At 36.1% G+C, this 26491-nt stretch overlaps 2 protein-coding genes and 1 pseudogene across 2 annotated transcripts; 1 reads left to right on the forward strand and 2 right to left on the reverse strand.

Moving 5' to 3' along the window:
• LOC132565236 (leucine-rich repeat-containing protein 15-like) lies at window positions 1–4220 on the reverse strand. Its single transcript, XM_060229875.1, has one exon. It carries the CDS (start codon window positions 3665–3667, stop codon window positions 1490–1492), a length of 2178 nt encoding a protein of 725 aa, XP_060085858.1. The 5' UTR covers window positions 3668–4220; the 3' UTR covers window positions 1–1489.
• A 2034-nt stretch (window positions 4221–6254) lies between these two features.
• Window positions 6255–8426, reverse strand: LOC132565256 (uncharacterized; annotated as a pseudogene).
• Window positions 8427–17873: 9447 nt separating this feature from the next.
• Window positions 17874–26491, forward strand: LOC132565305 (uncharacterized). Its single transcript, XM_060229947.1, has 8 exons — window positions 17874–17960; window positions 18082–18265; window positions 19406–19478; window positions 21830–21992; window positions 22706–22856; window positions 24577–24753; window positions 25019–25180; window positions 26106–26491. The coding sequence occupies exons 1-8, from the start codon at window positions 17874–17876 to the stop codon at window positions 26489–26491; spliced, it is 1383 nt and encodes a 460-aa protein (XP_060085930.1).

Here is a 26491-nt window from a genome sequence, read left to right on the forward strand (position 1 = left end):
TAGAAGTTACAGAATTTATTTCACATTTCATACACGGTTTTACAACCCATTCTAATGTTATATATATGCTGATATCAATTGTTTCGGTCAGGATATTTTTAGGTCAAAGTTCAAGGGAATATCAATGTATCAAATGATTGGTATAAAACTGAGGTCAAGGTCAATCTAACTGGAAGATATTTGTGCTGTTAAAAACCAATGGTATGTTTACTGTAAAACCATATCATACTCTCTTGAGGTCAAACTCAAATTTAATAACTCAAATTAAGAGTACCTGGTACGACGGCCTATGATAAGATATCATAGCTTCGTCGAAAATAACATCATCACGAAAATGAACCACAGTATTTTTCAGCACTTGGTTATTTTTGGCTGTACGATGTCATGGTCAATATTAAAAGGTCAATACTTGCAATCAAAGGAAGAATATATACATATCCTATTCTAATATGATAAACCAGGTCAGCGGTCAATTTAAATATGCACAAAGGTAATTATCAGCTGCCCAACATGTGAAACCAGTATGAGGTCAGAGGTCAATAAAATGTGGTAACGAAGATCAATTTTAACGTGAACCAAAGAAATCGTTCACTTGTCCAGGAGTTGAATTGGTCACGTGATCAAAAGCTATAGACCTACGTCAGATGTTAAAGGAATGCAAGTTCTAGCAGTGCAAGTATTATACCCATATATCTGGGGCTATATTTGGTATATAACAAATGCTTGTTAACTACAAATATCATTGTAAAAAGTACACATATGAATTTTAAATTAAGCATATTCGTATAATATGAACATCGTCTGTATAAATCTGAATATTCACATATTTATCCTAGGTCACCACTGTGTCCGAAGTTAGCGATGTAGTTTATAGTCTATATCGGAGATCAAGTTAAGTACATGCATATTCATGAGGTTAAAGATCGTGCTTGTTTTAAATAGAGCTTTATCTGATCTTTGATACTGTATAGTTGTTAATCTTCGTGGGCAAAATATTTCGCGGTTGTCCCAGTTTGAGGCAAAACAGAGATGTTCTCAGATTTTCATTCACTAGAAATGCTCTCGTGGTATTTAATTTCATGTTATCACCATTGACCGCGAGTGTAGTGGATTAAATCCCCCGTGAATATTATCAACCACATAGTAGGTTCCGCCATTTATATACATTTGCCTCAAACAAATGTCCATTAGGAGTCAATTTTGGCTCCACAGATGTTTATGTCATTCTTGGGCACTAGACAGCGTAAAAGTTAACCAACATCATAGAATACCTACGTACATGCAAGGGTGACGAAAGCTCATTGGCAACGTGTACTAGCAAATGTCGCAAGTCAGAGTAGTTGTATAAAATATGTCTATTTATTTCTGTAGTTAATGCGTTATCAACAAAAAGTTAATCAAATGAAAGCTTGCTGCATAGTCTCTCATTTTTATCTACTTACAACGTGAGGTCAAGGTCAATACTTTATGTATTATTAGAAGTAAGATTCTATTGCTCTCCGTCATCCCACGTGTAGACCCTCATACTAAGGTCTAGTTCATTTGTAATGTCTTCCTCTGCTTTGGATGTCACTGAGCCACGTGACTGTCTCTCCTCGCGGGTCAGTTTGACTGGAGGACGATCACTTCCGTCAGAGACGTAAAATTCCACCTCATTTTCGCGACAGTATTCAAAGTCACGTTGTACATATCGCCGACGGTGAAATATTACCATAATTACCACGGCAATCACAATTATTACTGCCGCGGTGGAAATGCTCGTTACTATGGTGATCACCGTGAAATTGTGCTCTTCTGATTGGTTGTTTACATCTGATAAATTTTCCTTCGTTCCTTTGTGAGCACTTGTTACCCTGGTTACACCCGTCGTGTTGATTACTGGAACGACTGATGTCACTGAAGGTTGTAAAGTGTACCCGGGCTGTTCACTTGCTGTCCTTGGATGGTTATCCACTTTGGTTGTGGTTGGTAACATTGTAGTAGTGGTTGTGGTAGCGGGAACGAAGTCAGAATACTGAATACTCATAACAGACTGTCCACGTAATTCGATTGGAGTGTAGCACAATATATCAAAAGGCATAAAAAACTTGCTTCTTTCTAACTTGATGAAATCTTGAAGCCATCGTAACAGACTATCGCAATGGAAAGGGTTTCCGGAAAGTTTGATCACTCTGAGTTGTTTTAGTCTACTGATTAATGTCAAACCGAGACTTGTGATAGTGTTATCCATGAGGTTTAGATCCTGTACCGAGCTTATACTTGACAGCATTTCTTGTGAGGAGACAAGTTTAGCTGCTAGTTCGGGGCTCTCCTGCAGCGACAATGTAGTCAGATTTGGCAGCCATTTGAAAATGTTTCCTTGAATCCCTGTTGGTGATTTCACAATAATAAAAGAAAGATCAAGGGCCATCAAATTGGACAAACCAGTGAAAGCGTCCTCTTCTATCAGATCTAGATCAAGCCTAAGCAGGTTCAAATGTACCAGATTTACTAACGATGAAAAAACGTTATTAGGAAGTACGGTTATATAGTTTCCGCCGAGAAATAGATCAGTCAATGAAGCAAGATTCTGGAAAGCCTCATTTTCAATACGTGTTATAGCGTTAGACTGCAGAGACAGTATGTGCAGATTGGAATTGGCGGGAAAATCGTTACTATTTATAACACTTACTTGATTATCGTCAAGACTTAAGTGTTGAAGGCCAGTTGGCAATCCTGCTGGAATTTTTAACAGGTTATTCATATTTAACCATAATTCCTGCAGATCTTCCATTTCCGCAAAACAGTCGTCTTCAATCAAAGTCAATGAATTTTGATATAGCATAAGGTTCCTTAGTCTAACATAGCCGATCATATCGTCTCGTCTAATCGTAGATATGTTATTCTGATCCAGGTGTAAAAACTCTATACGCAGAGGTAGCACTTGTGGAAAGGATTGAAGACGATTGTTGGCTAAATCAACGGTTTGTAAATCAGGGTTATCCACGAACAACCCGTCTGCTTGTTTTAAGAAGTTGTCTCGTAATATGAGTTGCCGTAGTGACGCCATACCCCAGAAAGTCTGTAAACTTATGCTGGATATATTGTTATTCTCCAAGTTAAGATACTGTAAACTACTCATTCCTTTAAACGATTGAGAGGTCAGGTGAGAAATACGATTGGATGATAGATCTAACTGCAGAATCTCGGACATGTTTACAAACACTCCTTCCACGTCGGTAAGGTCATTATTCGAAAGGACAAGATTTTCAAGATTTTTGAGATAACCGAAAACTCCATTAGGTAAATGCTGCAATTGATTTCCGCCAAGATGTAAAAACCGTAGAGATTTCAAACCGGAAAATGAACCACGTGATATCTCCTCTAAGTTGTTGTTACGGAGGTCAAGTGACCGTAACTTTTTTAAAGGCCGAAGTCTGGCATTGTCTAGCGTTCGCAGGTGATTACCAGCCAAATTGAGATTTTTTGTACCGTCTGGAATATCCTCCGGAATATCAGAACTTTCCTGGCTGGAACATTCGACAGTTTTTCCGTAACAGTGACATACATCAGCTGGACACAAGTTTTTTGTTTTCTGTGTCCTTGCAAGTACAATGACCACACTCATCATGATAAAACTTACCACAAGGGCCCTGGACGGTTTACACTGACCATACATATCTGTCATGAATGACTCACTGTTTCCTGCGACCAATGACCAAGCTGCTGACGGTTGAAAACTTGGACACCAACAATCTATCCGATGACCCCGTGGAGAGGTTCAGTGACCTCTGTCGTTCTTTGGTCCGTAATATATGTTTAATTCTTGCAGTCGATTGTCCACTCTTCACGTGACTTATCCGTCACTGGCCATACCTCTTGTTATTGATGCAATGCTATCTTGAACGCTGAAGTTGAAGGGTCACTGTTAAAGATGGCCAAACTATTCTGTGTAGGTGATGTGGCCTGGTGAATGACGACAGAGTTGGCTGTAAACGTTGTAGGCGTCAGGAGACTAGCGGAAAGGCTTGCTGGTTTGAAAATGGCGTTCTGATACTTGGCTACACACTTGTACCAATATCGTTACATCCTGTGACTCTCAGACCCGGCCCCAATTACTGTAATTGGCCTGGCCATGTCCTCGACATATTGACAGGGTAGTACATATATAGTGCTATAGCACTTGAGACGTGAGCATTGCATCGTGTACCTGGATAATCAGGATGTCACATAACACATGTATAGAAAGCATATCACGAAAACGTGACCCTTAAGCGAGTTATCTACCTTGGGAAAAGCTCCACCTATATATAGAATGCATGTCGTCTTATATAATTCTCAAGGCTGTTCTGCTCTATTTTCGTTTCAGATACATAAAAAAGCAAAATATTTCCTATTACAACTGGCTTTATGTTCTCTGATATATAATTTATAATGAAATTCACGATGAAGATATCCTAAACACCGTATTCTTGCAATTTCTTGTCGTTAGTCGAAGCAGATTTGATAGCGAAAACCTCAGCCGGAAGGGGGGTGTCGGCCATCAAGTGGTGTGTGCAAGGAAACTCTCGATCTATTCTATTATTACACTTGATATGACGTATACGAAATATTCATTTAAACATCCAATCATCTTTCACAATTTCTTTTATAAAAATAGAACCGTATTTATAACTTGGAACCTCTTCAATGCTTTCCATGTGCACACACGATTTAATACCCCCGCCAATTTGTTCCGGTTGTACAATTAGGCCTAGTGGCAAACACAGACAAGTTTGGCTATCTATTTAAAAAAATAAGAACAACTACTTTAAATTTGAAAATAACATCAATTTATTTGAAACAAGGAATAACAAGAGTGATATCTGACATTTGACAGAAGTAATAAAATATAATGTACATTACATTACAGTACATTACATGTTAGGCTGTAAGTATTCTGTGTTAAATGTGAACATTGTGTCACCTTTTTTAAACTTGAGAAATATCATTTTTCATTTTCAAAATCACATTTCATGTAGATCTATATTTTCTAATTTCAAAATTTCATTTCATTTTTTAAAGGAACTCATAATTCATTATAAATCATTTGTAAGATCTCTTTCCACATGTAATCTAAGAAAAATAGGTAAATCATGTATTTTATGAGGAAAATTGCATTACCAGGTAATTAATAAAATTATTTGCAAGAAATACAATTTTACAGTGCTTTTTTTGCCAGTTTTCAGTTACACAAGCAACACATGTATATTACATCCAGAATTTAAATATATTTGTGTAGCTATATGAACTTTTGATTAGTGTCACTTCATATGAACATCATTTTTGCTCTTTTTACAGGAAACCTGAATGACAGTATTCAAATACATTGCAAAAAGTAATCGTAGCATATTCCATTACAGTAACCGATTTAAAATAACAAATTTCCGATTGAAAATTTCTTCATTTTCTATATATTGTAAATAGATATGAACTCGACATTAAGTCTACACAAGATCTGCAGTATATATATCAGTAGTAGTACATGGCAAATACCTCGAGAGCTTCCAACTTATGACGAAAAAGTGAAGAGCTCCCTAGATATAGTGATGAAAAGCCATAACCATTGCCAGCGCATTGGATAAATTTTTTAAAAATACAATATGTTATAAGGCACCAAGATGAATTTCCAAAAAGAGACATGGCACACTACTCCTAACCATTTCATGGCAGTAACCTTATAACAGGACTTGCATGTTTGTGAACAGACAGATAACAAACAATGGAAAAAAACATGTCAAGTACATATGATAAATTTAAACAAGGATAAAAAACTAAATAAGCATAAAACACATTTTTTGTAAAACAAAATAACATATTAAACAAAATTGTGCATTTGCACTATCTGTGCTAAAAACGATAACGGTAAATACTACTGTAAATAAAGAAAATAGAGTAAATAAACTATGACAAAGAATTAAAATCAATACACAAACTAACTTGTGCACTACCTGTTATGTATGATAATCATGTAAAATAACAACAACGAAAAACCAAACCCCCCCCCCCCCAAAAAAAAAAAAAAACGAAGAAAAATAAAAATTAACAAAAACAATTACCCCCACAAGGTACTTCAGTATATCACATTGCTTTCATAAAAATGTTCTTAATGACTTTGTTTGATCTATTCAATAGATATGAATTATTAAACACTCTTCAGGTATTATTATGCATGTAAGAATTTGTGCACACTTTTTACATATTTGAATACGTTGAATTGAAAAATATTTACAAACTCAATGTTTGCGATCTTTGTACACACGCCTTTTCCTTTTATTTTTGGAAAGAAGAACAAGTCGGTTTTGTTTTTCCATAACTTGTTTCAAGGCCAAAAGGCCTTTGTGGTTTGTTGCTCTAAAGTAGCTTTTGGTAATAATATCATTCATTTTCTCTAGCCCTTGTTGGGAAAAGCTGACCAAGTTTCCATGAAGCTTGATCAACTCACTGACATGATAGTGAAGAGCATGTATATAGGGGGTAATGTCTCTACTCTGATACAAAGAAACATACATTCTGCACCAGTTTTCAGCCTTTCTTTGCACTTCATCTGGGTTGGGAGATAGAGATTTCAAAATCATATTAATATCTGAAAATGCATCCCACAACTCTTGTATTTGGTTTGCTCTTTCACTGTTAGGAAGGAGATCTGAAGCTTGAAACTTAGTCATTAATATCTGCTTCTCTGGACCTGTTAAGTCCCTTTACTCCAGCTTCCTAGTTTCCTTGTTAATATACAACTCAAATGAAATTCCCATTTGCTGCAATGCATTCTCTAATGCAGACACATGTTTGACTTTATCTCTGTCTAATTCAACAAATGTTGTATGCTGTGAAACATTATCCAATGCTCTCAGCTCTGTAACTAACAAATTAAAGAGTTTGTCAGTTATTCTAAGAAAGAGATGCAAGAGATCCAAGACAACTTGAAATGGGGTAATACATGGAAACAGAGGCCGGTTAACTATGGAGAAGGTCTGTTCTTTCTTAGGTCTTGACAACCTACTATTTGCAGGTTTATTCACAGGCTCAGTACAAATATATGATAACCTTGCCCCAAGAGCTGGGTCCTGCATTGACCATTGCTTTTTAAGAGCAATCTTCTCCTTTTTGTCACATTTACAGTATATACAAGAGTTTGAAGCTGCCACAGATGATATGCCAACAGCAACTAATAAGAATTTGTAGTCTCCTTCAGTATATTCCCCTGTATTTCTTCTACTTCGTGCTGTAGATCAGCTAGAGCAATGTTTAATTCAGTGTACTTTTCTTTGGTCTGAACAATGCATAAAGGATAACATGTTTGGTGAGCTAAACCTTCATTAACAATATTGAAAGCGAAATTGACAACATGTAACCTTTTCCCTACTCTTGTCCCATCTCCAGATATTTTCACTTTCAATTTGTTATCTGGCACTATTTCAGTGTTTTCTGACATTAAACTACTTAAAACATCAATGAGCCTTTGCTTTAAGGATTGTTGAACCCCGAGTCCATCTGGTGTAGTGATAATGTTGATACCCTTGTTTAGGTTTTTGATATACTCAGTAATGTTATGCGCCCGTGGCATAGTTTTGAATAACGAACTTAACTCGCGATATGCTTCTTGTGATACATGGAATGTATCTAATATATACAGTAATGTGTTAATGCGATCAAGTTCTGTTACATCTACATTTTCTGTATTGTCCTCATCTGCCTGAAGAAGATCAAAGACAGCCTCTTCTCCATTTCTTACAACTGTTACACTTATTGGTTTACAACCATGGAGTTCTAAGGCACCTAGAGCATTTTTACATCTCTCATTGTCCATTTTCATCACTTTCCTCTTGTAAGAACCTGAACACTCTTGCAAAGGTTTTCTTTTTCTTCTAATATTGTCATTAGATTCCTTCGCATAATTTTGACAATGAAAGTTTTTATCACTATCTTCACATTTTTGCAAAGCATTTTCTAAGGAGGTTATTTTGTTTTTCATTTTTTGTTCTTTTTTTCGGGCACCATTGACAAAGTCACAAAACTTCCCTTCAATGCTATTCTTTTCAACTTCGCACTGCTTTAGTTTGCCTTTAATTTCTTCAATTTTCACTTCAGTTTCATGGGGGCCTAACGGCACATGCCAAGAAAATTTTGACTTACTAATTGAATCTTTAAATCGGTGAAACTGGTTCCCACCTTTCACTTTGGCTTGAAGGCCACTTCGTTTAAGTCTATAAAGCTCTTAAAATGTTTACATCTTTCTCATTTGCTTTAAACGATAGTGTTAGCTCATTTTCTAACTCAGTTTTGATGTTTTTGACTACATCTAACGTTAAAGGTTCTTTCCAATGATTCTGTACTAAGGAAAAAAGGGTTAATTTAGATAGTACAACCATATCTATTTTCAAAACAGTTTAGAATCTTACAGCAAACATAATTGCGATTAAAATCAAATTTCCTTTTAGAAAATTTTTAAGTTTCTAAAACACTTCCTGTATTTCGGTGAATTCCATATAACTGTAGAAAATGTTAAATTCTAACTTCCTGTATTTCTGTGAATTCCATATAACTGTAAAAAAATGTTAAAGATTCTCAAACAAACTGTCAAAAAATAGATGGCCACACTCTTGTTGACTAAAGTTCTACAGCATTCAAGAGGTCTGCACCATTGTTCCTGTTAGATGGCATTTTCACAAAGGAAAAGACCAGCTGAGTGCCTCTGTCCAGGGTATACCTTTCGATGTGCTCAGGGTACAGGAGGAAATCTGTAAGTGGTCTCCTACTATGCAGATAGAATTTCACTGTGTGTGTTTTTATATAAAAGTTGTCTCCTTCTGCATTGAGAATTCTATAGTCCCAGCCTGTTCCAAGTAACTGATTTAACCTGTTTCTGTTCTATTATTTTATACACAGTCTTTGTCTTTGTCATTTTGTGGGGGGTTCCACAGTTGGATATTTGGAGAAATTCTGCTGCCGTCACTGGCACCTTCACTTTAACCAGACTGTCTGATCCACATGGACTTAATTTTTCTTTAATCATTACCACCAGCTTGTGGGCAAATGATGAGGTTTGGTGGGGTATCATCACAAGCTGGTCTCTTGACACTTCCTCATCATACTTCCTGTGCCACCCTGAAAGAAAAATAGAATACATTATAATACTGATAAGTGAACATGGTAGGTGTATATCTATGGTATGTGTATACATCTATGGTACGGTTGTGGCACAATTAATACTTAATACATCAGTGTATCTATATTGAAACATATATACAGGAAATTGATTAACAGAACACTTACCTACATAATGGATCTTTACATAACCTTCTTGGCCCTCATTTATCACCTCCACAGGATACAGACCAGTACTCCAGGTATCGTTTGAATTCCTGCTTCTTGATCGTCTTGATTGGGGCAGATTTGTACTGTTTAACTCACTGGAATTAAGACAATTCATTATCAATACAAAGATCAGTATTATTGATTACATTTTCAACATCTGTAGGTATATGACAACTTAAATACTGCACAATAACACTATATTAAAACTCAAGTTGGATGCTCGCACAGTTATTGAAATTCAGCTAAATATAATTATTTCTGACCTCAATGGCATTTTGCATTATACAGTGGAACCTGTGAAATATGACATACATTGGGAGTTCATAATGTGGTCAGATTCCACAGGTTGTTGGAAAAGTCAGGATATTTCTACATGAATTAGTAACACTTGGTATGGCAAACTGTATCAGAAAGGACAGGATGTCGGAAAAGTCAGGTGTCAGATTTCACAGGTTTCACTGTATCGTCAATAGGACCTTACAGAATATTTGACATTTTAAAAACATTCCAAATATGTTGGATTAAGATACTGTTTAAATAATTGATTCTTTCTGTATGCAGTGTGTTCAAAGGCCATGGTCAAAAGAACATTTTACTATCTCTGATATAAAAACAGCTGGGACTTGTGTGAAAGTAGGTGGTGGGAACTGCCGGCTCCTATTGAACACACTTGACTCTCTGTAAATGATTGAAACTTCTTTTTTGGCCCTTATTTGACATACAAATTTCTTCTGTGGCTAATCTTAAGAAGTGCACCCCTTTTTATTTTCTGTTGATGTACGTGCACTGTACGCTTATTAGGACGAATACAGTATATTGTCCATTCACTTAAATTCTTCTGTATGTGGGAGTGTGTCCGTTTTTTTTATGTGTTCTGAACTGGGTCTCCAGCAACCAGCATGATAATAAGCCAGAGTCTACAAACTGACCCACACGGCCACATAACGACCCCTTTTCTTGACGTGAAACGAAATAACGAAAACAAGAATGTAAAATAACAAAACGTAAGTATACATATATATCGAGCCGGAATAATTCCACTCGGTCGCTACATGTGTATTCAGACCCTTTATCTCTGATTTTCTTGACGCCTAGCGTAAATGACAATCTTCGTTATTTCGGTCTGAAAATGCAATGTCCGATCTGTCACTCTATCTGCCAAAGAAAAAACTATCATCTTCGTTATTTCAACCCGCTGTGCGACAGAATGAAGTTATGAATACAATCGTCTTTTCATCCCGTTCCCCCATAGCGCCGGTAAATAAAGAATACATGGCCAGTGTCTTAAAATATAAGTTGTACTTTGGCGAGGGTTAGTAAAGACAAAAGTGGTGATCCTCTGGCGAGCCACTTATTGTCTTTCTGTCCCGAAATTAGTATATAGATTACGATGAGGATTTCATATTTGAATCAAAATATTTGTTTCAGATTCTTTCTTCAAACATGATTCGAAGATCTTAAGTTATAGCTACACACGTCATTAAATATACTGATACTATTATTTATGCGTGTATACTTATATATATATGGTAGGTGTATTCCGACAATGGGCAGCGGAAATTGCATTATGAAAGCTTAATCTAATAAGTTATCAACATCAAAAACATTAATTTAGTGATCATTGTACGATATTCTGATTGTATTATGACATCACTTACTATGACGTCACGATGCCATGACGTCATACTCTGTTTCCATGTACTACTGATACATGTCCAAGCTGTAGGCACGCCTCTGCGTAAGTATAGTTTCAGATAGCCCATTGTTGATAATGACATTACTAATTTAAAGAAGGGGTTCCAATAGGTTTGTGGTTCGAACTTTTTTCTCTCTCTAGGGAGCTGTGGTCACTGCCCGTCTCGTGCTAAACATTTGTACTTTTGCTCTTTGGCAAGTACATTCCTCCAATTCATTTGGGTTGCATGCGACAGGCCTTCTGTGTGTTGTTAACTACAATGAGACTTTGCCTCAAAATATTCAAAGTGAACAAAAAAAAATCGACAATATTTCTCGCAGCCCGGATGTGATGTATCACATAATTTGCCATCCACTCCCAACCCCTACCTTGACCCCAATGTACCTAACCAATTCCGTAACTCTCAGCATTCATGATCCGACCTTTTTGGTAACCGTCAAAAATTTTCGTTTTTTATATTTTGCTACACATTTCCAATTTGTGTATGTTTCTTTCTTAATTTCATCTCTATCGATTTGGGTGAAGATTTACATTCGGGGGATCTAAGTTCTAACATCTAAGAATACATCGTGTGTTGTCGAAAGATGAAATTTTTATCAACATTTTCCAAGCTGGAACAGACAACAATGACGATACCCGCTACCAAATTCTTTGACATCAAGCATATGAGTACTATACAAACATATTATTATATCATAATCTGGTCATTAGAAAACCCCCAAAACTGCACCAGAGGGAAGCACTATTCACAATTATTATTGAAATGAATAATTCGTTAAGTTTTTTTTCTTTTTTTTTTCACTAACCTTGTTATCACTCAATTAAGTGATATAATGTTATAACCATAAATAGCGTACAGATTTTAATTTGTTTCTGAGGAAGGGAGTAACCAGTGTTCACAAGATCTGTTTGTCGTCCCATTATATGTTGTACATAAACCATTAACACCCTGGAAATAAGTGCAGGCAAAGCCTCGATAGGAATATTGCACAGTTTTCTGATTGTTGACATATTAAATTATGACGTCATGGTACCATGACGTCATGCTTTGTTTCCCCTGTGTTACCGATACATGTTCCAGCTGTAGGCACGTCTCTGTCTAGGTAAGTCACACGTTTGTTCATGTATATATATATAGTTTCTGATAGCCAATAGTTCTCTCACTGTGGTTCAACGTTTGTATACGTTCAAAGAGTGTCCGACAGCATCGACTGCTCGGTTAGTAGAGCGTAAACTTTACTATCTCAGATGAAGATCCGAGGCGTGGGGCTTGATACCTATTAGGTATGAGTGATCTTTCTCAGAAAGTTGAGATCACGGACTGTCCCCTGTTGGTGTACCCCACTTGTTGTGGATAACATCTGACGAGCCTCCCGCATGTTGTTTAGTAAGGTCACCACCTCTTTGGTCCTACTTCAAAATGTTAAATGAGAAAAAAGTAGGTGCGTTATTGATTGTGATGAAGAGGACGCCAGGACAAGATGTCTCACCAAGCTTTATTATGTTACTTTCCTTTCAATTACAATCACCCTTTCAACTTAAACACGGTATGCGATTTGCCCCACTCTATCGTCACTGACGATCCGGGCCGGACTGGGATTCGAACTCGTGACCTTAGACTATAGATGTCATCCACTGTGATCTAGCCACTAGCTGCCGACCGACCTTGTCACGCTACACGGATTTTTGATAAATAGAAATATGACATACAAATAGAAATCGGTGCCATCACCATAGTTACTCCGTTCTTAGTTAGGTAAAGTATTAAAGTATCCCGGATGTGTTCCTGTTTCTGAGTTCCAAGGTCAATCTGTAGAAAATTCTATCAAAGCAATACAGATGTATGAATACCTGAGATGAATTCGTGTCCAAGGTCAAGGTCATAGTTGCAGTAGGAACATTCGTATTAGTAATCTTATTATTTCAATTATTTTATTTCACCATTACTTTAATGGAAAGAAAAATAGACTTAAATGAAATATTCCTGTGATCAATCAATATTCCGATATCCTCATATATAAAATGTTGCCTAGTGGTACAAATATCACATCAAATTGAAGTGCCACAGAGCTAATACTAACCCACAAACTGCCTTAAACAAAACACACTTCAATATGATACCGTGGTAACTGCTTCGTCGTTTATACGACTTCTGAAATCACTGAACAGTGTTTCAAAATCGATAACTTTATGACCCTGAACGAAGTTCCTACCTGTGTTAGATGTCGATGTATACAGGTACATCTACAAATTACCTGGATACACTTAAATAATCACCGAACCGTGAAATATCAACTGCATCAATCGTAGAAAGATCAATATGATTTTATTGATTATGTCAGTTTTATTGGTACCGCTTAGCAACACATTAATAAATCATGTACACACACACAGGCAATTGGTTCCGTCGGTAAGGGTACTGTCAATAACTGAACATTTGGCATAGCGACACGGGATCATCTCACTGTTTATAGTTAGTGGGCACCTGTATCGTGTTCTTCACGTGTAAAATCCACGGAATTACCGTCTCATTTTACCCTAAGGTCAGTATGGGTCATTTTTTATTTCGTTTGATGTAGATTAAGATGTTACTTTCAACAGAGTGGTGTTAGTTTCATTTACACTATCGTACTGCATGTAAACAAATTACAGGGCGGATGAGACCTGGCGAATTCTGGTTCGGCAGGTCCGAAAAAAAAAACCTGTATTGTTCGATCTTACACAAATACAATCTTACTTATGTCTCACTTATTACGTTTTCAAGAAAGTTGTGTAAAACGATTCTTCCAAAAATATTGAAATTCGATTTTTTTTATTAATAGATTCATATACTTTTTTTAACTGTAAAATGAAATCATATGAATATAATAAGAAAAAGTACACCTCTTTATAAAACCTCTCAAACTACTTTACTATTTAAAATTAGAAAATAAAACTGGGTAAGAAAATGTAAATTATTTGTATCAATTAGCCGTTTGACTTCCACTTGTACATGGCAGTGTTACATGGCCCATCCCATCTCATCCATCTCAAACGCACAAAAACCCTTAACAAAATCACTCACGGAGTTTCATAAATCGTCCATTATAATTGATATTCTTACAAACTTATGTACAATTTTACTTTATATTCAATGTAATTCTGACATTTTCCTTTATCAACACTGTATGGTGTCTCATGACTAGTCGTTTGCTGTATACGGCCTATATAATTCGTCCCCTTCCAATGGATTACACAATGTACAAGCCTGTATGAAGTTGTTCGTTATCACAGATAGCTGTGTGACAAAAGCAAGCTGACATGTGGTTTTAAAACACAAAGGAAAGCTGAGAAAGAAGGCACACAAGATACAATATATTTACTTAGATTTATTGACATATACACTTTAAACGGATTTCTGACAATAACATCGCCGATCTGACAACGATGGGTACATATTAAGTTGTATAGTTCATTATCAGGATCAGGCTTTATAGAATTTGACGGGAGGGAAAACCTAATTGTGAATATTCAGTCTGTGAATGGTATCTGGAATAATACAGCTCAAATATCTGACACTACTGTTTTTTTTTTTTTTTTTTTTTAATTTTAATTACTTGGATACCTTCTACTGTCGATTAAGACTTTAATCAGTTTTATTTCCCTGTTAGTAACTATATAAGAACTTCAGGGGATATTTTGTGGTTTCGTTTCGAAATTTTGATTTAAATAAATTTAATTTGCCTAGGTAAAGAAAAAACACTCTCTAATCTTTACCTTGTCTGAAGAATGACTGTTAAAGATTTTTCACAATATCTCTCAAAACATCTAATTTCCCCACACTAAAATTGACAAGTAGTGACATACAAATACAAGTAGATTATAGAACCACTGTATTTATACTAAGTTCTAGTCTACAACTTTTTGTTGATTCTAGAGAGGGACCAGACAGACGAACATGCCGATTACAGACCAAAATTTCCTGAATACGCTATTTTGGTAGAGTTCAGAAAATAAAACTTTCTATTATCGTAATAATTACGTGTTCAGGTTGATCGCTAAGTCATCAAAATTCTACGGTTACATTACAAAGTACCGCGGTACATATTTTACGTTACCATCCTAATTCACTTTCTTATACGATGTTTGTAAATATAAGTTTAGAAAGACAAATATTGTTAGTGGTTTAAGTATTGTAAAACAATCTCGTTATAGGTGTACATGCCGCTTACAAGTGTCTCATAAAGCTATCAACGGAGTAGAATTGTTGTACATGAACCCACACTTGTCGACTGCTGTCCTTGTCAACAGCCATAGCCTTGTTCGTTTTCAATCACGTGGTGTAATCAATTTCAATCAGAGATGTAATCAACACTGTTGTATGGTTGTTGAGGATATCACATTTCGCATGATTTTAACTAAATATTAAAAATGCATTAAATTGAGCACTTGTTTATCCTTGTAAAAAACATCTCACCATAAAAAAACAAAGGCTGATTCTGTATTGGCTTAATCTCACAGTCGCGGCGGATTCGCCCATTCGCACACTCCTTACTGTCCTTGTTAAATTAAACTATGAAGTCAACGTGCTTCAAATTCTTACCTACGTATTTAATCAGGAGATTACGATCAGATATAGGGAAATTTCAAAATTTATTGAATTATTGGGCGAGTGATTGTATCAAGTGTTGATGGATCCCAAACGATATTCCTTGATATCCCTTTGTTATCTCCCTTGATATCCCATTGATATCCCTTTGATATCCCCTTGACAACCCCTTGATATACCTTGATATCCCTTTGTTATCTCCCTTGATATCCCCTTGATTAGACAACGGTATCAGAAGTCACTTTATACCACAATGGGACGAATTACACTCGATATTAGAAAAGGAATTTTGCAAATGTATTACATATCACAGTTTGACTAGGTATCGAGGGAAACATCGTGCTACACCGAAATTCTCCCCCTTCCGACACATAGAGAAAAAACAAGAAAGTCAATGCATTTACAAGCACATTGAAGATAAACCCTAAAGATCATTATGCGTAGGAAGCACCCGTATCAAATGGTATTGAGTAAACATTTACAGAGAGTGGTCATATTCTAAAGTTCTACTGTAAGATTTCCGTCTCCATACTTCCGACCTCACAACCGATCCTTTTAACCAAGCGGAATTACATTTATCAAAATGACAAGTCCATGTTTTCTGATAAGAGTTATCGTTTGTCTTTCTATCTTAAATACACACCAGTCTTTGATATCTACAAAACAAATAAAAGGGTTCTCACCTTGATCCCCGCGACCATTGCCTCGCAATGTACATACATAATTCTGTGCAAACATGCCCATGTCTCATTTATTTAACAGGATCGAGTTTTATAAAGACTAAGAGGCATTGTATCTCAGAGAAAATCTTTTCAAGCTTCTTTCAATTATTGCTATGTCGATTTAATTCCTGAATATCGAAGAGATATCGCTGTAGTGGTATATTATAGGTATACCGAAGCCCCTTCATTTGTCATAGAGAGTAAAAAGAATCATGTTAGATTTCAGAACTTATCTTTTACAGCCGATGTCATTTGAATACACAGAAGTGAACCATATTAGTTGTTTAATAATGTTTCGATCGTTAAAAGATGGCAGTTTCCACTTTTCCAGTTTTCTTCTCATTAAACAGGTCACAACTGTATTTTTCCATTTTTTTTTTTTTTTCAAATTTTCATTATTTACACACTGAATCAATTTCACCGTCTTTTAATCATTTACCGTTTTAGTGGAAAAAATCATAAAAAATAAGATTTCAAATAATGAAAATTAAGTAATAGAATGTTGTTTTAGAGACTGAACAATCGGTCTAGGGCAGATAAAGACCTTATCATAGAACTTTAACATTGCCTACAGTCGTACAGCTATCCCCATGTATTTACTTACAGCAATGCAGCTTGTGTTACACGGCAATATTTCAAATGATAGATTACTAAGTACATATATATATAATTATGTCTATCACATGACCTACCGGTAGGAAAATAAATCGAGGCTCGTGCCCTTTACATAGAAAAAATAAGATACGAAAGCACATTTTGATTTATCATTACAAAACATTAATGCAATGTATCATCAATGCATTCAGTGTGAGCACAGAATGAACTATCAACATTAAAAAAACACAACACACATATATCATGTAAAACGGTTCGAACATGAAACTAGACTCATTCCAAGTCGTTCAGTTAATGAATTTCTTCATTGACAACAAGAAATCTATGTAAAACAGATGAATGTTATTTCGGGGTGGTTAATATCAATATCAAGTTTAGTCGGCTGACAGCAATGCGAAATAAATGTATACAACAGTCAGGTGTGTTTCTGTCTGAAAATCAATCGATAACATATTCCACCTGGCAATTGCCATTCCATATATACTCGACACACCGACTAAGGCCAAAACCGACACCATATATCAACGCTGACAATACACTAGCATAGGCTAATTCATTACTTTTTAAACGAAATTGTCCCCGACAACATAAGATCTATTAACGTTCAGGCACTCGCCTACATTTGACAACAAAACCTTTTGAGTGAAAATAAAAAACATTTTCTTGTGTTATTAAAGTATTATAATGCTATTTACGATAACAATATTAGCTGTCTTGGTACGGCTATAGGGTATGTGAGAAAAATAATATTTGTATGAATGAGAATTCAAGCGTGCTATTGAATAAGGCGTCTCTCAGAGGTCCCTGGCAACTGGACGCGATGGCCCGTAACAACAACAAACTATCTCCGAACACGTGCTCGGTTTGAGCCAATCGAAGTTGGTTTAACATAAGATTGAGACACTCCGGTGTAAAAATGGCGACTGATATCGACACCGGACTAAACATGATGAATTCGTACGCCATGTATCCGGACATGGCTCCGGTTTACGATGAACCCCGGGTAAGCTATATCTGATAAATTGCTTTACTCGTGTCCAAGTTACTATGGATACAGGACCGTCAATGCACTGTTTAAATTTTCTAAATTTAATTAATTTCTGTTACATTCGAATTCGTTACAGGTTGGAGAAAATGTGATAACACAAGGACTAACTAAAGACTTGGAAGAATTTTACGATAAAACAGAATCTAGTGCTGACAGAGAAAAGGCATTGCAACTGCTTACTTCTCTGAAATTTGGTCAAGAAATTAAACATCCGAACTATCCACCTTTAGAAAGGCCCCATACAGCCATGCCAACTTACGGTAAGTCTGATGTGAAGGGTGGATTTAAAGGGGACCTCGAAAGGGTTTCCTGCAATATCGCTGTATTTCAATATACTATTATGTATAACATAATTGCTACTCTGTTTAAATATTGCTATAATTCAATAATACTCTCAGCGACAATGTTTGTCGTACAATTACAATGTTTATTCAATACATAAACAATGGTAAAATAATATAAACAATGAAGTGAAGATAATTTATTTATACGCTAGTAACTATCCTTTTTTTGTAAACAAATTTCCTTAGTGTTAAACTTTGTTCCAGAAATCAATATACGTTATATATTTGATGATGAATGTGTATATATTTAATCTCGAGTGTTTATATGATGTATTCAGATATTTAAAACATTTTATACTGTGTGATTTTAAGTAAGATTTTATACGACAAAAATGATTTGCAGTTTTACTGTTATACGAGAAAGCTACAAAAAACTGTTTCATAATGAAATACGTTTATCACCGTTTTGTTGTCGAATATCGATACGTAATTCGGAAAGCCTGCAGACTTTTTTAACCAATTATTTCTCGATTGACCAAGAATGTTGTTTTTTTTGTAATTTCTTTCGACCCACTTGGATTTTCCTTATTTGCCTCCTAGTTTTTCACCATTTAAGGCCTTTAGCATCACTCAAGAACCCTAGATGGATGAAAACATTGTGTAATGCAACTAAATTTCTTTTTTGCTATGACTTTTAATTAATTTTGATTGAAGGGTGTTCTCCCTTTGTGTATTTTTGTAGAATATTTGAAACCTATGATACTGACAGTAGGATTTGGATTAACGTGATCTATGTTAAAATTACCCGACCGATGTTATGTCTGTATGGTTAAAATTTCATGTGTTATGAATTCTATGGGAAAGATAGAGAAATCATTTTAACATTTACCGAAAAATTATCTCTCAAATGGTCAATGGAATTTGAAAAATCGAGAATTCGAGAAAACTCCAAAACTCTTCATTAAGATATTAAATAAATTTCTCAGTATCAGAAAGTCTAAGGTACTTGAATGTATTTATAACTTGAAAAGATGATGAAACACGATTGAATATTAATATCTAGCCAGCCTGTCTGATGTGAATGAAATCAGCATGCAATGTAATAATCAATTACAGGTGGAAGAAATCCGTACCAAACAACGTACACAAAGGATTACCCTTTTAAGGAGTCCAGTGTGACTGCCATCAGGTAAATGATTCATGATAAATATATCACCTTTATAGTGTGGTTATATCAGGTATTGATAAGATACTGGGACAAACAAAATAACCTTGGTATTTCTCCGACGGTTTCACAATAGGTTGTCCTCGAACGGGATACCAGGAATTCGAGGAAGAGAACCTTGGTAAATTAAGATAGAATAACGGGGTTCCAGTTAATGTGGCGTTGCAACAAATTGGAAATCAAGCTAAATTGAATCTGCTAAGTGAAACTTTGGTTAATATAGACTGCCGGTTAATACGATTTCGCATAACAGGACTTGGTTAATGTAAACTCTGATACTCGGGCTTTTTAAAGCCCACACCAGTTGAAGTTTGTATTGAATTCAGTTTCCCTTTATATACATTTTTCTTGTGAAAAGTGTGTTATTGGACATCGTGGCATTGCCATACTGAAGCTAGAGATATCTATTGCTAGAAAGAAAGTAAACAGGTAGAAAACACGAAAGTACGTTACTCAAATTCCGAATATTATACTAAAATATCACATATTGAACACTGCTACTACTACTACAGCCAGAACCTGCAAAGTTGAGATGATCTAACAATTCGTGAACAACAGGGGTTGTGGGGTTTACAAATATTAGATGTTGAGTGATCAGCCCGCCTATTAGGCGACCCAGAGCTCAACACACACCACGTTTATATATCACTTAATCTTCTACATTGCCATTCCAATGTATACTTATATAGTGTAACGGAAATCCAATTAGGGTTCACGTGACCGCTTTGGTTTGGTATTATATAATGACAACACACACAGGGGCAAGACACTTTAATATACTCAAGAATTTAATACTCAAATAAAATTACTAGACTTCTTTTTTTAAAAGTATTCCGAATGATTCCTTATCGTGTACAGTGCAGGTATCTACAAATACTTAATTTTGGTTATGAATTCCATATAGATCAATTAACGCACAGAAAGGATTCATAGCCAAATGAACGCAAGTGATTTCACTAGATGTAATAATATCAAGAAATGTGTAATCTCCGTTAGTAAATTAGTAACGAAATCAAGAACGAACATGTAAACAGTAATGAAAACGAACAATAAGTAACCTTCTAATTGTATTGTAGTGCATAAGCACATTTTTTTTTATTAATTATTCAATTCCTATGTCAGTGGACAATCTATACAGCTGTGCCCAGTGTGTATTGTGCAGTAACGAAATAAAGCTATTACTATCTATTTGTAAATTCACAAAGTAACACTTAATAAAATTTTCGTGAGGTAAATATCTTTTGAATATTTAAACACAATAAATTCGGTATATTATACCTCGACTGTGGTTACTACCTATTTATGTATAGGTAATTACGTGTCTTATGTAATGATTGAACCAATAAATACTTGTCAATCACCATACACTACCGTAATACTATATAAATACGGATATCAAATGACTACCAGCTCAACTCCCTTGTGTGGTATATAATGATCAAATGGAATTCCTGACGGAAATTAAAACCTTGGGTGTCTAAAGAACCACACAGTTATTTACAATGCAGTCCTCGATATCGTTATTTACGTATCCAGTGTACGTTTTGATTACGGTAGATGTCATGAAATTGCGACCGGCAGAAATTGCAAAGATTTCGTGTTAAAACCTCTCATATATTTTCATTTATTCAGATTTTTTTCATTGCTGTTTTAATTAGTTGAGCTGCAACTATTCTAATGTGATAGTACATCATATTTCTACTGAGCTTAAGTGAGGTTGTGAACCCTAAATCCTCGTTACTGTAATGCCGCTAGTTTCCCCATACTTTAATGTGTAAACACATGATTTCTCCGGCCCTAGAGCTAGCCGTTTGAAATTGTGTACATGATTGAAGTCTATAATTATGAATATTTACTGGCAATATAATTCTACCACCGTCTCATTCCCTGTTGGGCGTTTTGTCTGGTGTCCACGTATTCAGACGTGTGTGGAGGTTAAACATTTCGACGTTTACTTGATAAAGTATGATTTGATGAAACCACACCAGATAAAGAATCTTGTTTTAGTAATGCACTGTAATGAAATAAACAACAGTGGAGTTTGTTGTCTTATTTCGCCCTACTGTGAACAAATTATTGTAAATTTTTTCATGTTTGATTTTCTACAAACAGGACAGATATTTTTTCATCGTGTCGTTATCATAACAGTGGAAACTATTTGTTGATATTACACTGCGTGCTAACTTCCAAAATAAATGTAACTATCACTTATCCTTTTAAATCAGCCAATATTGGTAATAAATGACAGAAAATAAATTGACATACATGTATTAAGAAAATTTCTTTGACATTCGTCGTCGTATTTTGTTGTCTAGGCCGATGTCCTCACAAGGATTCGCAGCATCACATGACCTGAGCGGCCCTATCGGAGCCACTACTTACCACAATGATTTCAGTAGTGCACCTCAGCGTCCTGCTTCCCCAGTCAGGAGCGGCACCGCTTCCGGTTCGCGTAACAATAAACCACACCCACTTCAGGTAAGTGGACTCACTTCCGATTCAGATGTGGTGTTATTGTGAATGAATTCTGGTGCATTGATTTGTATAAGTACATGCTTCCTGTCAATATCAGGAAAATGGTCAAACAAAATAAGAACAGTCAAGTACATGCGTACAAAGTGTAACGTATCTACTGCAGCAAGACGATTAGAGTTCCCTCCCTTCGAATGCACATGTATACTCGTATGTTTTAAATATTATTCAGTTATTGCCAAGAACTGTGTTGATTATAAATAATTTTAACTAGTATCTGTTATGTTAATCCACTCGAAGGTACAGAGGAATATAATGATTGAATCATGTTCAATGAATTAACATTTTTTTGCTGAAATACTCAGCGAATGGACAACTTCATCAAAAGCGAAGCCGTTATCATGCATACGAGCCCCTTGGTATAACTCATAATCAAAATAAATTCCATGTCTAATTTCAAAGTATACTTCATTACGCCTGCCGAGCGTTCTTAGGATATTTCAGTTAATGATATTTCTTTACTAGCACTAAAATGAACTTTAATGACTGTTAAAATTGTTCGTTAACATGGTTTCAGACCAACAGCCTCAATCACTGAGATTGAAAAGTCGTATAATATATATCGGGAATGTTATCTAATGAGTCTTGATTGTAGACACCTTGTCAAAGCGTCAAAATAATGTAACATCATACCGGAATATCGTACCTTTTATTTCCAGTCCTTCATGGTGTGGAAGTTCCCGTCGAAGGCACGGGCAGAGCAAAAGGAAAGTCCGTGGTCTGAAGAACTAACGGACGATATGATCAAACAGGTTCACAAGCGCCTGTGTCAGTCTACATACCAAAGTGACTTTCTCGGTATACCTCAAGGTAAGAACACATTCCTTAAATAGATCAGCGCTACCTCAAGGTAAGAACACCTTCCTTAAATAGATCAGAGCTACCTCAAGGCAGGAACACCTTCCTTATATATATCAGAGCTACCTCAAGGTAAGAACACCTTCCTAATATAGATCAGAGCTACCTCAAGGCAGGAACACCTTACCTTATATATATCAGAACTACCTCAAGGTAAGAACACCTTCCTTATATATATCAGAGCTACCTCAAGGTAAGAACACCTTCCTTATATAGATCAGAACTACCTCAAGGCAGGAACACCTTCCTTATATAGATCAGAGCTACCTCAAGGTAAGAACACCTTCCTTATATATATCAGAACTACCTCAAGGCAGGAACACCTTCCTTATATATATCAGAACTACCTCAAGGCCGGAACACCTTCCTTATATATATCAGAGCTACCTCAAGGTAAGAACACCTTCCTTATATATATCAGAACTACCTCAAGGCCGGAACACCTTCCTTATATATATCAGAGCTACCTCAAGGTAAGAACACCTTCCTAATATAGATCAGAGCTACCTCAAGGCCGGAACACCTTCATTATATATATCAGAACTACCTCAAGGTAAGAACACCTTCCTTATATATATCAGAGCTACCTCAAGGTAAGAACACCTTCCTTATATATCAGAACTACCTCAAGGCCGGAACACCTTCCTTATATAGATCAGAGCTACCTCAAGGCCGGAACACCTTCATTATATATATCAGAACTACCTCAAGGCCGGAACACCTTCATTATATATATCAGAACTACCTCAAGGTAAGAACACCTTCCTAATATAGATCAGAGCTACCTCAAGGTAAGAACACCTTCCTTATATATATCAGAACTACCTCAAGGCAGGAACACCTTCCCTTATATAGCTCAGAGCTACCTCAACGTAAGAACACCTTCCTTATATATATCAGAGCTACCTCAAGGCAGGAACACTTCCCTTATATAGATCAGAGCTACCTCAACGTAAGAACACTTCCCTCATATAGATCAGAACTTCCTCAAAGTAAGAACACCTCACTTATACGACAGAACTGCTTCAAAGTAAAACTACTATCATTCTCTAGACCGGAAATACCACATGGTAAGTATGTTTATCAGGATAGATTCGCCGTTCCGCTTGTTTTGGTAAAAGTCAAGACGAACTCATTTTACCTCTAGTTAGGAATAAATTCACAACAATCATGTCCATCATTACCAGCCACGTATTATTGTTGGCAGCCATTTGTATATATGTATACTCTACACTATCTTGTTTACTGAGAATAAAACAGTTGTTATCGTCATTAAATGACACCCCCCACCCACCCCCAAGAAAAATGACTTTGTGAGACAGAGGTAACCAAGTGCAATGTTTATGTTTGAACTTCTCGGAAGAATGTTGATGTGATGAAAACAAACGCTAAACAGATGTTATAGGAGCTATCACATAGTTTGTCATCACATCGTCTTTCATTTCGTGAAAGCAGCTTCCATTGCATATGTCATAGAATACTTGGTATAAAAGCCCTAATCTACAGCTCGATGTTTAGCAATTCTCGTCTAATTCAACTTTCAACAACACAGGTTTTTGATCAACATCATGGACGAGATAAGCGTAACTTCTGTCAACATTCCCAGGAGAAGAATGTGTATTTGTCAAGGATTTATTTTGACATCCGTTCAATAAATTTGGTTGATTTACAGGTTTCCAAGTGAAAAGTGCATACAATCTACCTCCCGATTGGAAGGCGAACATTCCGTACACACTAGACTCTGTGGCCCGATATTCCTTCCAAACCCCATCCCAGCAAGATGAACTGAAACTCCCAGCCTCGCGCTATGGTAGCAACAAGAAAAAACAATTTGTCGCTTCCGGTACAAGTAAGTCCTTCCGCCGTATAATCAATGCACGCAACAAACTGGCAAGTTGAGCTAGACCAACAGAAATACTGTCTTTGCTCTGTTTACAAATTACAAAATACATTTTACAAAGATTTGTGAATAGAAGTAAACGTATAAGTTATTTAATGTTTATACTTCAAATTCGGTTGTTTGAGTTAGTTTATAAAATGGAAAAAAAACTAATTGCGCTTTATTAAAGTGGAAAACGGGAAAATATTAATTAATTTCTTCCATTATGTTACAGTACCCACAGCATCATCTAGGTACATGCACATCAAACAGAGAACAACATACGATCGGCATTACAACGACAACTCGCCAGCTGTCGTTACCCAAATTAAGGATACCGGAAAGAAATTAGGGACCGAGGCCCTTCGGAAACACATGGAGAAAACAGAAGGAGAAGGTAAGAACTCTTCTGTAATAGAGGGGAAAAGTACACACTGCGTCATCATGCGTTTTGTTTTGTGCTATATATCAGCCTTTGGTTTGAAAAACAAGCGTTTTGGAAACCCATATGTTTGGCAAGTTTGATCCGATTTGTTTGCACATGTCACATGATCACTATTTACAATTGCCATGGTTACAGTGGTAAGTATATTCACAACATCTTCAGTCGCATTAACGCTTGTCTTCTGACTGTTCTCATGCTTTTACCACAAAAGATGTTTGGTCAATTTTCTTATCTCACCTACATGTATATCATTAATTCACATTGTTATACATACAAGACTTTTCTGGTTTTTTTAGTTGATTTTATTTCATTTTATAAAATTAACCTGATATGCACGATTGTTGTTGTTTTGATATTCACATGTTTGTTTTGTAATGTTTTAAGATATGTTCGTATATATTGTCTTGACAAGATCAATACATCTCATTGTAATGATTCTTAAAACACTTTAATTGTTATATCACATCTAACTATTCATGTTATGCTTGTGGTACGATTCTCCTAAAACACATATACCGATTTGTTATTTCGCAGTGTTCTACCAACTTGTTGATGGAAGGAACCGGTTGTCACAAACTATAATAAAATTATATTAACGTTTACTGATAACTTGTGAAAAATGTACAAAAACAAAAACCAAATAATGATGATAAAATAAAGCAGACAGTCGAAGATTGTCTCGTCAAAATTTATTTGAACATGAAGGCTATTTCGAAGCATGCCACACTCTGAAAATACAGTTTTGTGACTTCCGGTATTTTGTCGTTTACATTACTTCCGGTTTATGCCATATTCTGTTTGTGTTGTGTGGTTTGCCTGTTATGCAGTGTTTGTGAGTGTCGTTTACACGGTGCTTCGATTTTCTGATCTGTTGCAGAGAAAGACTTGGTCGGGAAGATGTTAGAGGCCTACGAAATGGGCGGTTATGAGCCAATGGGCGGAGTACCTAACGTACAGCCACCACCACCCCGCCCTAATTCACGCGCCTCTGTCAATTCCAAACGTTCTTACAAACCTCCAAGTACACCTATTTCGAACTTTAGCGCCAATTCCTCGGGTGTGCATCCTTTCCGAATGGGTCGTACACCGACCCCGAGCCATCGGTCGCCCAGCACGCCCTCGTGTGGTAGGCCTGACAGCGGGTATCAAAACAGATTGGGAATGCATATACCGCCCACTCCAATCTCTCTACCAATGAAAGGATCCAGAACGCCATCCACGCCCATATCTGTTCCTTATACTCCGCCCATGTTTCTGTCCTAG

Source organism: Ylistrum balloti, unplaced genomic scaffold, assembly GCF_031769215.1.
Source record: "Ylistrum balloti isolate Yb309-2 unplaced genomic scaffold, AGI_CSIRO_Ybal_v1 Utg369574, whole genome shotgun sequence".
Taxonomy (NCBI): Eukaryota; Metazoa; Mollusca; class Bivalvia; order Pectinida; family Pectinidae; genus Ylistrum; species Ylistrum balloti.